Raw genomic sequence first — 12,090 nt, forward strand, 5'->3', positions numbered from 1 at the left:
AATATACAAATACATATGACTTGGTTGTTTTTTTCCTACAACTCTTGATGCGTGATTAAAAACAACGATTAGAGCCAAAACAGTTCCTACAACTCGGGACCACCATCACTTGGTTTTGGTATCCCTGAGGAGCGTCACACCCTAGGGCTAGACTCAGGGTCTGATAATGATTGTGTGTTGATAATGTGTTGAACCCCCTACTCAGAATTCTTTAGATGTTTAAGTTCATTTGCTCAATAAATATGAGGTGGGCCTTTTGACATTACCCTTGTGCTGCAAGGCCTTGAGTCCCCTGGCTGGCCTTTCAGTTCTTTTGTATTCCATCACGTTCCCTCCAAATCTGCGGGTCAGAAGCAGCGGGGAGTCGACAAGACAGTAAAAGTAATTTAATTTTATATAAAATACAAACTAATAGAACAATAAAAGGAGATCATTTGCTGCCTGGTGAAGGATATGTGGATTGCAAAGGTACAAGGAACCTTTTGGAGGTGATAAAAGTATTCTGTTACCTTTAGTGTAGTGGTGGTTTCCCAGGCTATGCACCTGTCAGGACTTGTTGGGATTGTGCACTTAAAATCAGTGCAATTTATTGTATAAAAGTCCCTCAGGCCTGTTTAGGAAAGGAAATTAAATAAAATCAGCATTTATTTAGATGTTACCAGTAAATCTCACTGGTTTCGGTGTTCACTATTGCTTTATCTATTTTTCCTCTATGTCTAAATTTTTAAAAGAAAACTTAAAAATATGCAATTAACTTGTTTGAGAATATTGTCTGTGAGCTTTGTTGTTGTTTCAAGTTAGATTACTGTCTGTCTTGTAAATAAGTTTTTCTCAAAAAACAAAACAAAACACAAGACAGTGTAGCTAAAATTCATATCCTTCTTGACCACATCCCTAGTCCCAACCCTTCCTCTCTTATTCAGTTAGCCACTATTTATAAATTTGATTTGTAAGTTAGTTGTCCAGGTTGTCCAGTAGCAAATGCTGTATATATGTATATTTATGAAATTCTGTAACTTGTTTTAAATTTAAGCATATGATATGTACCACTCTGAGGTTACTTTTATCCACTTGGAATTTTTGAGATATATGTCATTCCTTTTTAAATTTCTGTTGCTTTGCAATCCTGAGAAGGAAGAATAAAGCTGGGGGGATTATGCTCCCCAACTTCATGCTCTATGACAAAGCCACAGTAATCAAGACAATATGGTACTGGCACAGGGACAGACCCATAGAACAATGGAACAGACTAGAGAGCCCTAATATAAACCCAACCATATATGGTCAATTAATGTATGATAAAGAAGCCATGGACATACAATGGAAAAATGACAGCCTCTTCAACAACTGGTGTTGGCAAAACTGGACAGCTACATGTAAGAGAATGAAACTGGATTATTGTTTAACCCCATACACAAAAGTAAACTCGAAATGGATCAAAGACCTGAATATAAGTCATGAAACCGTAAAACTCTTAGAAGACAACATAGGCAAAAATCTACTGAATATAAACATGAACAACTTCTTCCTGAACGCATCTCCTCGAGCAGGAGAAACAAAAGCAAAAATGAACTCATGGGACTACATCAAATTAAAATGTTTCTGCATGGCAAAGGACACCATCAACAGAACAAAAAGGCATCCTACAGTATGGGAGAATATATTTGTGAATGACATATCTGACAAGGGGTTCACATCCAAAATATATAAAGAACTCACATGCCTCAACACCCAAAAAGCAAATAACCCAGTTAAAAAATGGGCAGAGGATATGAAGAGACAGTTCTCCAAAGAAGAAATTCAGATGGCCAACAGACATATGAAAAGATGCTCCACATCACTAAACATCAGGGAAATGCAAATTAAAACCACAATGAGATATCACCTCATACCAGTAAGGATGGCCAGCATCAAAAAGACTAAGAACAACAAATGCTAGTGAGGATGCAGAGAAAGGGGAACCCTCCTACACTTACAATTCCCATTGTTTAACCCCATACACAAAAGTAAACTTGAAATGGATCAAAGACCTGAATGTAAGTCATGAAACCATAAAACTCTTAGAAGACAACATAGGCAAAAATCTACTGAATATAAACATGAACAACTTCTTCCTGAACGCATCTCCTTGAGCGTTATTAGGAGGGGAATGTAAGCTAGTTCAACCGCTATGGAAAGCACTATGGAGGTTCCTCAAAAAACTAAAAATGTAAATACCATTTGATCCGGGAATCCAATTCCTTGGAATTTACCCAAAGAATACAACTTCTCAGATTCAAAAAGACATATGCACGACTATGTTTATCGCAGCACTGTTTACAATAGCCAAGAAATGGAAGCAACCTAAGTGTCCATCAGTAGATGAATGGATAAAGAAAAGGTAGGATATATACACAATGGAATACTATTCAGCCATAAGAAAGAAACAAATCCTACCATTTGCAAAAACATGAATGGAGCTGGAGGATATTATGCTCAGTGAAGTAAGCCAGGCAGAGAAAGACAAGTGCCAAATGATTTCCCTCATTTGTGGAGTATAACAACGAAGCAAAACTGAAGGAACAAAATAGCAGCAGACTCAGAGACTCCAAGAAGGGACTAGTGGTTACCAAAGGGGAAGGGTGTGGGAGGGAGAAGGGGATTGAGGGGTATTATGTTTGATACACATGGTGTGGGGGATCATGGGGAAAAGAGTGTAGCATAGAGAAGGCAAATAGTGGATCTGTGGCATCTTACTACACTGATGGACAGTGACTGCATTGGGTTATGTATGGGTGGGGACTTGATAACATGGGTAAATGTAGTAACCACATTGTTTTTTTATGTGAAACGTTCATAAGAGTGTTTATCAATAATACCTTAATAAAAAATTTAAAAATCATTGTGGAAACGAAAATTAAAATCTGCACCCTATCAAAAAAAAATTCTGTTGCTTTGTTTGAGGACACTTAGGTTGTTAGCAAATTTTTGCATTGCATGACCAATTCTTTCAGGTAGAGCTTGATGGTAGTAAATTTTCTGAGTCCTTGTGTGTCTGGAAATGTTCTTTTGTGTTGTTGGTTGATTGAACTTTTAGTTTATGATCATTTTTCCTCATTTTGGAATATGTTTCATTTTTGGCTGATGAGATACGTCAGTGGTATTTTCTGCCTTAGATAAAGCCTGTTTTATCTTTATAGAAGCTTTAAGAAATTTTCTCCGTATTTTTGGTGCTCTGAATTTTACCTGTTTGTGTCTAGCTGTAGGATGTATACAAATATATTCAATCCTTTCCACTCTGGACACAAAATTTGTTACTTTTTGAGCATTCTTCCCTTTACCCCCTTTCTAGTGGATTTCTAATAGATTTGTTGATATTCTGGTTCTGTCCCCTATGTCAACAATTTGCATACATTCCCTCTCTTTTGTCCAGTGCTGTAGAATAACTTGGCTTGGTCTTCTGCCTCACTGATTTTTTTCTCTCAGCTGGCCAGTTCTCTAGAGTTAAGTCCTTCTTCTAAGTTTTTTGTTTTTAAACAGCTTTATCAAGATATAACTGACATACAATAAACTTCACATATTTAAAGTGTACACATTGAGTTTTGACATACACTCAGCATATACACTGTACTCATGAACTACCACTCTAATCAAGATAATGAATGTGTTCATCATTTCATTAAAAAGTCTCCTATTGCCCTTTGTGACCCATCTTTCCCTATTTCTTGGCCTCCAGGCAAAAATTGATTTGCTTTTGACACTTCAGTTTGTATATTCTGAAATTTTAAATATGTGGAACCATGTAGTGTTTTGTTTTCAGGGAGAAAGGGACTGACTTTTCATTCAGATAATTATTTTGAGAAATGATTTGTGAATAGTATTCCATCATATATATATACCAGAATATATTTATAATTGATGTTATTTGCAGTTTTTAATGATTTCATATAAAACACCTATGCATATTCTATGCCTTTCCCTCCTTTGTGAACATGTGCTTTCATTTTTCTTGGTTGTGTATTTAGGTTTGTACTGGCTGGATCCATAGGTGTATGTGGTTAACTTAAAAAATTTGTCAAACTGTTTCCCAAAATGGGTTTGCTTTTTTTTTTATGCATTGACACCGGCAGTGTATGAGAGTTTCAGTTGTTCCGCCCCTGGGCCATCACTTGGAATGGCCTTTGATCATGTAGTGAGTGGTAGGTCATCATTGTTTCAGTTTGCCCTTCCCTCATGACTGGTGATGTTGAGCATCTTTTCATGAGCTTATTTTTGCAGTCCTTGCATCTTTGATGATGTTTCTGTTCAAAACGTTTACCCATTTTTCATTGTAAGGATTCTTTATATATTCTAGATGTAAATATGTCCTTTGTTGGTTATATGTTTTGTAAAAATTTTCTCCCAGTCTTTGGCTTGCTTTTTTATTAAGTGTTTGGATTGTTTTTTAGTTTGACTCTTCTCCAGTTCAGCTTATCTACTGAGTTGTTTTTTTTAATAATCGGAATATGAAATCTAATTTTTAAAAACTAGCCTTTCACCTTTTAATTATACTTTTTCCACTTCGCTCTATTTGCTCTTACAACCCAGATTTTTGGAGGGTTAAGTTATTTTCTGAGTTTAATACTTTATCAGATTAGTCTTTTTTTTTAATGTTTAGTTTTGTTATTATTTTGTTTGGAATTATTAGTTTTGTGCTCTTTGTATTTAAATTTTCTTGTCTCAGTACTTTGGGATGTAGGTAGCATATGTAGCTGAGAGATGGTCTAGGTAGGGACTGTCCTCTCTACTTCTTCAGGTTTTCACCAACCCGCCCAGGACATTGCCCAGTTTTTCAGCCCAAGTACCCATATTCCCTGCTCCCACTTCCGAGCAGGTGACTGCTGCTAGTGTAGTTGTGTGGTGCCAGGCACATGTGTGTATTGGGGGTAGAAGCAAAGTTGTACTCAACCTGGCTGTCCCAGCTGTGGAGTCGTCTAGTCTTTGACACATAGCTCCTTCCTGTTCTCCGTCTTTGGTGAGCTAACTCATTTATTTCTGGGAGGCCTTTACTGATGAAATCATTTGCCTTCCTTTCACTGCTAGAAAACAGTTAATTCTTTCTGTTATTTTTTTTCTAGCACTTGATACTGTAATTCTTTGTTTTTATGTCTGTCACTGGAGATGACTGAACTCTTAGAGAGAAGGAACAGATCTTATTCTGTGTTAGCTGGAGTAACACAAAATGCTTGAATGGAATATTTTTCAGGAAATGGGAGTTTTGATTACAAAGGGTAACACATTTGGAGCTCTCCTGGAGAGAAAGGCCAGGTACCAACCACATGGAGTGGTATTGGTCTGGGGTTTCTCTTGACTAGTAGTTTAATTTTAAGCAGGTTATTTAATCTTGCTTATTAACCTTTTTGCATTGCATGATTTTAATTAATATATAAAATGTGAATGTGTGTATATATACATATATATTTATCATAAAAATAGTACATGCTCATTAGTTTAAGAAAAGTCACTCTTTCAGTGGGGAATAAATTATTTTTTAAACAGATGGTCCTGGGACACCTGGATATCCATATGCAAAAAAATGAAGTTGAATCTCTTCCTACCATACACAAAAATGAGACTCAAAATGGATCAAAGACCCAAACTTAAGAGCTAAACTATAAAATTCTTAGAGGAAAGCATAGTTTCAAGTCTTAATGGCTTTGGATAGGCAGTAGTGTCTTAGATATGGCACCAAAAGCCCAAGCAACCAAAGGAAAAAAAATGTAAATTGGACTTCATTAAGATTAAGAACTTTTCTACTTCAAAGGACACTCTCCTGAAAGTGAAAAGACAACCCACAGAATGGGAGAAAATAATTGTATGCTGTTTTTCTGAAAAGGGGCTTGTATCTGTAATATATATGAATTGAAGACAACTCAATTTAAAAAGGAACCAAGGGTATGAATAAACACTTCTCCAAAGAAGATACAAATGGCCAGTAAGCTCATGAAAACATGCTTACCATCATTAGCCCTTAGGAAAATGCAAACTGAATCCCCAGTGAGGTACCACTTCATACTCTCTGGGATGGCTATCTAAAAAGACAGTAAGTGTTGGTGAGGATGTAGAGAAATTGGAACCCTGCTGGTGAGATTGTAGAATTGTACAGCCGCTTTGGAAAATGGTTTAGCACTTACCAAAAGGCTAAATATATATAGTTAATGTACAGCCTAGCAATTCCATGCATAGATGAATGGAATATGAATTATACCTCAATAAAAGGTACTTTTAAAAATTCAAATATACAAAGGATTTAAACTTGTACTTGTCCATATTATTGGCTTTTTAAAAGTTGTACCTGCCTCCCATTGTGAATAGAATCTAATATATTTACAAAGGGGGATAGTAGTTTCTAGTCATCAGAATTCTCTGAGGAGAGGCCCAGCTTTTTTAGTATCTAGGTACCATCAGGTAACTAAGTTTGCAGAAGTAGGGTGTCAGTATCTCAAAGTGTGTTGAGTGTGTATGTATGTGTAGGCCTTGATGAAGCCTAATGACTTCTGTGCCAGTTTAATAAGGAATTTGTATGGTCTTTGTCTCAGGTTCCTGGCACAGAGCTTCTGAAAACCTTTGGGATATACTGAGTCATAGGAGTTATATTGTTAATAGATGATTATGTTGTCTGTGTTAATAGATGATTCATAGTAGGTCCCTTGATAGTTTCTGTAGGGGCTGCTCTCCAGAAAGACCAATCATGTGATTAGAGGGTTGGGACTTTGAGCTAGCTGGACCTTTAGGGAGAGAAAAGGAGGGGGCTGGAGATTGAGTTCAAGAACCTGGCCAATGATTTAATGATACCTGTGTAAGGAAACCCCAATAAAAACTCTGGACATTGAAGCTTAGTGGGGCTTTTAGGTTGGGGGACACATTGATGTGCTGAGAGGATATTGTCCCTCATTCTCTAAGGAGAGGGCATAGAAACCACATTTACACCCAGATACCACACCCTGTGTGTCTCCTTTATAACAAAACTGTAATCCTAAGTTAGCTCTGTCCTGAATTCTGAGCAATTCTAGCGAATTGTGAAACCTGAGGAGGCAGCGTGAACCTCACAAATGGTAGCCAGTTGGTGAGAAGTTCAGGTGACATCTAAAGTGAGGGCATTACTGTGGTGGACCAAGCCCTGAACCTGTGGAGTCTGCTTCAGGTGGTTGGTGCCAGAATTGAATTGTTAGGATTGCAACAGAGTAGCTGGACAGAACCCATTTTTTCTTTCCCTGGATGACATAGGGCAAACTGTGGCCAGATTTCTTGCTGCTTAGTTTCTTTTATAGAGTTCACATGAATCAAACCTCATTTGTAAAAACCTCATTTTGAGAGTAAGTGCAGCTGATTAGGCTAAGCTTTAAACCTTATGTTAGCCTTAAAGCCTTGTTGCAGTATCATTCCACAGATGCTTTTGGTTTATTGTTGGTCTTTTTTCTCCTCCTGAAGAGTTTTGTTTTTATGTCTTCAAATCTCTGACAGTTTTCCCCTTTCTGTATGTGAATAGATAGACACTACTATCACTTTTGTTCAGATGGAAGTAGATTAGGATACTTGCCTAAGGTTGCATGGAAAGTGGTCAGGCCAGGGTTCAAGTTCAAGTCCGACTCTAGCATGGCCCAGCCGTACTGCTATGTGGCTTTCAGCTGCCTCTGTCCTCCCACCTGTACCCATGAGCGAGAGGGGAAGAATTTAGAAAGTGGGACTTCTCAAGGAACAGAAATTTGAGAGGAGGAGGTCAGTTCCTGTGTTGGGGAGGGGCAGAAAAGCTTTTAGTCATTTGTCAATTATTCTATAGTGTGCCAGCAGATCTCAGTGTGAAGTATAGAAGTGTTTGTTGTACTCCTCTGCTGTTTAGACACAGTGTAATGATATAAAAATGCCAATTACAGCTTTAAACTTTGGTATTTCTTTTGAATATAATGTTTGGTTATCATTCTGTTGACCTCAGACTATTTAAAATACTGATGTTTCTTCAGAGTTTTGTGCATGTTAGTTTCTTGAAGGATTGTAAGCTAGGGAACATTAGTAACATAATAAGCACTATTAAGGCTTCATTTAGTGTTTCCTGCTTACATTAACTAGCAGTGAGGCAGGCCTGGCATGCCAAAACAGGTTGTATCTGCACAACCCATTACTAACTTGGGGTGCCCCCGCTGATCCCCATTGTGTGAAGCCAGTCAGCAAACTGAATCTGAGTAATGAATTGTAAGTTTACCCCTACAGGCAGCAGCAGTTTACAACTCCTGTTTTTACTTTCTGGTATTTTTCTCTTAGTAGGAGAAAGGAGGTTAAGTTGACAAAGTATTGCTTGCTATCCTTGTGAGTTGTCTTTCGTATGATATTTGCAAGTTAGATTACCTTTTGGTTTTTAAATATTAGGTTTGGATTTTACCAAAAGTATCTTATTCAAATAGGGAAAATTTGCTTCAGTACTGGAAATCACTTTATTTGTTTTTACACTCCCTATGTTCAAAATTCACTTCATGGCCATTAGTATTATGACATCAAATTTGGGACAGCTATTAGTTTGTATATCTGTTTCCTGAAGGTAATGATAGAAATTGTATGGTGGTTCTTTAGAAGGTGTATTCAGATGTAGCTTGTTCTTGTCTTCTATATGTTTATTTACTTTGTAACTTTTAATACATTTCATTTACATTACTTTTCCTGGAAATTTTAATTAAATTTTGAAAATGGTATAAGAATAGTTTGAGATGACTTAAAAACACAGCTACATAATTAAACTGTTAGCACTTTTGTTTCAGACTTCTCCTGTTTAATATATACCCCATGAGTTGATAAACTATTATGGCCCTGATCTGCCTGTTTTTTTTTGTTAAGTGGGGTTTTATTGCAACACAGCCCACTCATTTATGTTTACCCTGGTCTGCTTTGTGGAGGATTTTAATCCATTAGTTCTATAAAAATCTAGATTGGAAAGAATCCTATAAACATCTAGATCTTAAAAAATCACTCTCTCCTTTTCTCATTAAAGTAGTCTTTGGGATTTGCATGTGTTTCATTTCCCTCTCTAATGAATTGATCACTTCTTTGAGATTGGTCTCCTTTTTCTTCTGTAACAGGCTCGCTGTCTATGGTAGGGAAGTGGTGCTGTCTGAAAGTGACATGCTGTCCTTTCTTCCTTCTGTCCTCTCACCCCCTTTTGGCCTGGTAATTGGAGTAGGGGGAGGTTGGGGGAGCTGCTAGTCTAAATTTAAGTGAAACTGTTTTAACTGTTTCCCCTTTACTTGAAGGGTTTAGGGGTGGTTTCCTGGTCTGAAATCAAAAAAAGAAGTTTTAGGGTAGGGGGTCTTTTGAGAACTAGAAGAACTTTGTAGAGCTACTCCCAAGAAAATAAAAAAACAGGATATATTCAGAAATAGATTATTACAGAAATCTTAGGAGCTCTAAAGTTAATCCTTGGTGGGGTGAGGTATGTGGAGTAGGGAGGGGTCCATAGATTCTAGGTTAAGAACTCCTGCTCTAGCCCCTTTGCTAGGAATAGAGTCAGGCAAACAAAAAAGTGGGTTATTGAAACTGGGAAATAAAGCTGATGTTAATACAACTCTGGAGAATGAATTATTCTTTACTACTGCTGTATCTGGGGATTGGTTTAATATGCTTTGATCAGTTTTTAAACATTTAATTGCAAGTGTGTGACTTTATATTTTCTAATACATAATCTTGATGGTCACCACTTCTGATATAAGAACTTTGAATATAGGTATTTGAGACAAATGATTGGTTTCAAATGTCCCCAAAATAAATCACTGGCTTAAGATAGATTTATCTTAGTGTTACCAGACTGTGAAAGGAAAAAGACTAAGCCCTTGATGTTGAAACTTGCATCTGCCACTCTTGCTTTCTGCTCAGCAGTAAGATGTGAAGGCCCATTGGTTGGGGTGCTTGTTTCTGGTCTTGTCCTCTCTTCACTTTTCCATGAGCCTTCCACTTGATCAGTGTTTCCTAAACTTTATTCATTGAATACCTTCTCCGTGATTTACCTTCTGTACACATATCCTGGCTATTCTTTCATTCAGTTCAATTTTAATTTTTTAAAATAATAAATTTATGCAAATAATTACCATCTGTAAAATGGGGTTGCTGTACTAATTCTTTCCTATTTGCCATGTACAAAAACATGTGCATATTATCTTTCTAGAGGTCAGCAAGACCATTTTGGGAAACACTCCCATATGTTTTGGAATTTAAAGCTCTGACTGAACTAGAGTATGATCTGTTGACACTACTTGTACTTGGAATAATCAAAGGAGATGAGGGGTAACAGGATGGGTGGGTGCTGCCTGCTGAAATACACCTTGGCTTGGGCAAATTCATATGATTCTGGATATGGAGATATTTGGCTGTGTGCATGACAAAGCTTGGAATCCTAATCTTGTGATGGTTGATTTTTTTAACCTGGCCATGCATGTGTGCATGCACACATAGGCATTATGTATGTGTGGATCTCCAAATTTCCTAAGTTTTATTTTCTTTTACAGGTTTGATCTTGCTTTTCTACCTAGTCTTTTATGGTTTCCTGGCTGCACTCTTCTCATTCACAATGTGGGTTATGCTTCAGACTCTGAACGATGAGGTTCCAAAATACCGTGACCAGATTCCTAGTCCAGGTAATTATGTTGCAATTATCATGACTTTTTTTTTTTTTTTTTGAGAGGGCATCTCTCATATTTATTGATCAAATGGTTGTTAACTACAATAAAATTCAATATAGAGGGGTCAATGCTCAATGTTCAATCATTAATCCATCTCAAGTCTAATTCTTGTCAGTCTCCAATCTTCTGAAGCATAACGAACAAGTTCTTACATGGTGAACGAATTCTTACATAGTGAATAAATTCTTACATGGTGAACAGTACAAGGGTATTCATCACAGAAACTTTCGGTTTTGATCACGCATTATGACCTATAAACAATCAGGTCAAATATGAATATTCGTTTGATTTTTGTACTTGATTTATATGTAGATCCCACATTTCTCCCTTTATTATTATTATTTTTATTTTTATTTTTAATAAAATGCTGAAGTGGTAGGTAGATGCAAGATAAAGGTAGAAAACATAGTTTAGTGCTGTAAGAGGGCAAATGTAGATGATCAGATGTTCAGGTGTGTGCCTATGGACTAAGTATTAATCCAGGCTAGACAAGGGCAGCAAGACATCCACGGATGCAGAAGATTTCTCTCAAAGCAGGGGGGATAAGGTTCTGAGCCTCACCTCTGTTGATCCCCCAATTCTCACCTGATGGCCCCCCTGTGACTGTGCCTGTCTTAGGTTGTTCCTCCCTTGAGGAATCTTACCCATCTCTGGCTAACCAGTCATCTTCCGGGGCCATACAGGGAAATGTAAAGTTGGTAAGTGAGAGAGAAGCCATATTGTTTGAAAAGGTTAGCTTTTTACTTCTTTGCAGATTTATGCCCTGTGGCTTCTATGCCCAGCACTTGTCTTGAGGTATCTTTACCACCTGGAGGAATTATGATACTCAGTAAATTCGATATGAGGCATGAATTCTATTTAAGGGTTGTAATTAGGAAGAAAGAAGAAAAGCTATAGATGTAGCATATGGAAGGAAACATGGGAGGATTGATTATTTCTTTGACATATCTTCTTGTAGAGTACCTTAAGTATGTATAGGTTTTAAACTACTAACTAATTTGCACACACATATTAACATAATAGGAATACGGTGACATAAACAAAGCAAATCTATAATTACCATCCATCTCCAGTGAAGCCAAGAAAACCATTTAGGCACCCTAGGCATTTGTGAAAATTTGTCTATGATATGATGGATATTGTCCAACTGTACTTGAACAGTGAGAGAAATCAGACAAATTAAAGCAGCCCATTTCTGGGATCTGTTCACATCCCATATGTTCTTTTAACTGTAGATAGTCTATAGTCAAAAGAGTTTGGAGTGCTACAACTTGCACCCCTCCCAACTCCTGGTTGAGTTCCAACAGTACAGATCCGGTCAAATTCATTGACTCACTGTTTGCACATGCCAGCCTAGACATCTCCCTCCTCATTCCTATGGCAAGTCCAGGAGACGGTGGGCTGGATGCAG

The 12,090-nt window shown here is 37.3% G+C and overlaps 1 protein-coding gene across 3 annotated transcripts in view; it reads left to right on the top strand.

The window, feature by feature from the left end:
- ATP1B3 (ATPase Na+/K+ transporting subunit beta 3) overlaps positions 1-12,090 on the top strand; it is a 56,812-nt gene that overhangs the window by 18,679 nt on the left and 26,043 nt on the right. For 2 of the 3 annotated variants that reach the window (XM_037005344.2, XM_037005343.2), the window contains one exon: positions 10,506-10,634. The exons of the other annotated variant lie outside the window; for it this stretch is intronic. In XM_037005344.2, coding sequence (XP_036861239.1) covers positions 10,506-10,634 — 129 coding nt within the window. The remainder of the gene's footprint in view (positions 1-10,505; positions 10,635-12,090) is intronic. 3 annotated transcript variants of the gene reach the window in all.

Source organism: Manis javanica, chromosome 3 (assembly GCF_040802235.1).
Source record: "Manis javanica isolate MJ-LG chromosome 3, MJ_LKY, whole genome shotgun sequence".
In the NCBI taxonomy this organism is placed as follows: domain Eukaryota; kingdom Metazoa; phylum Chordata; class Mammalia; order Pholidota; family Manidae; genus Manis; species Manis javanica.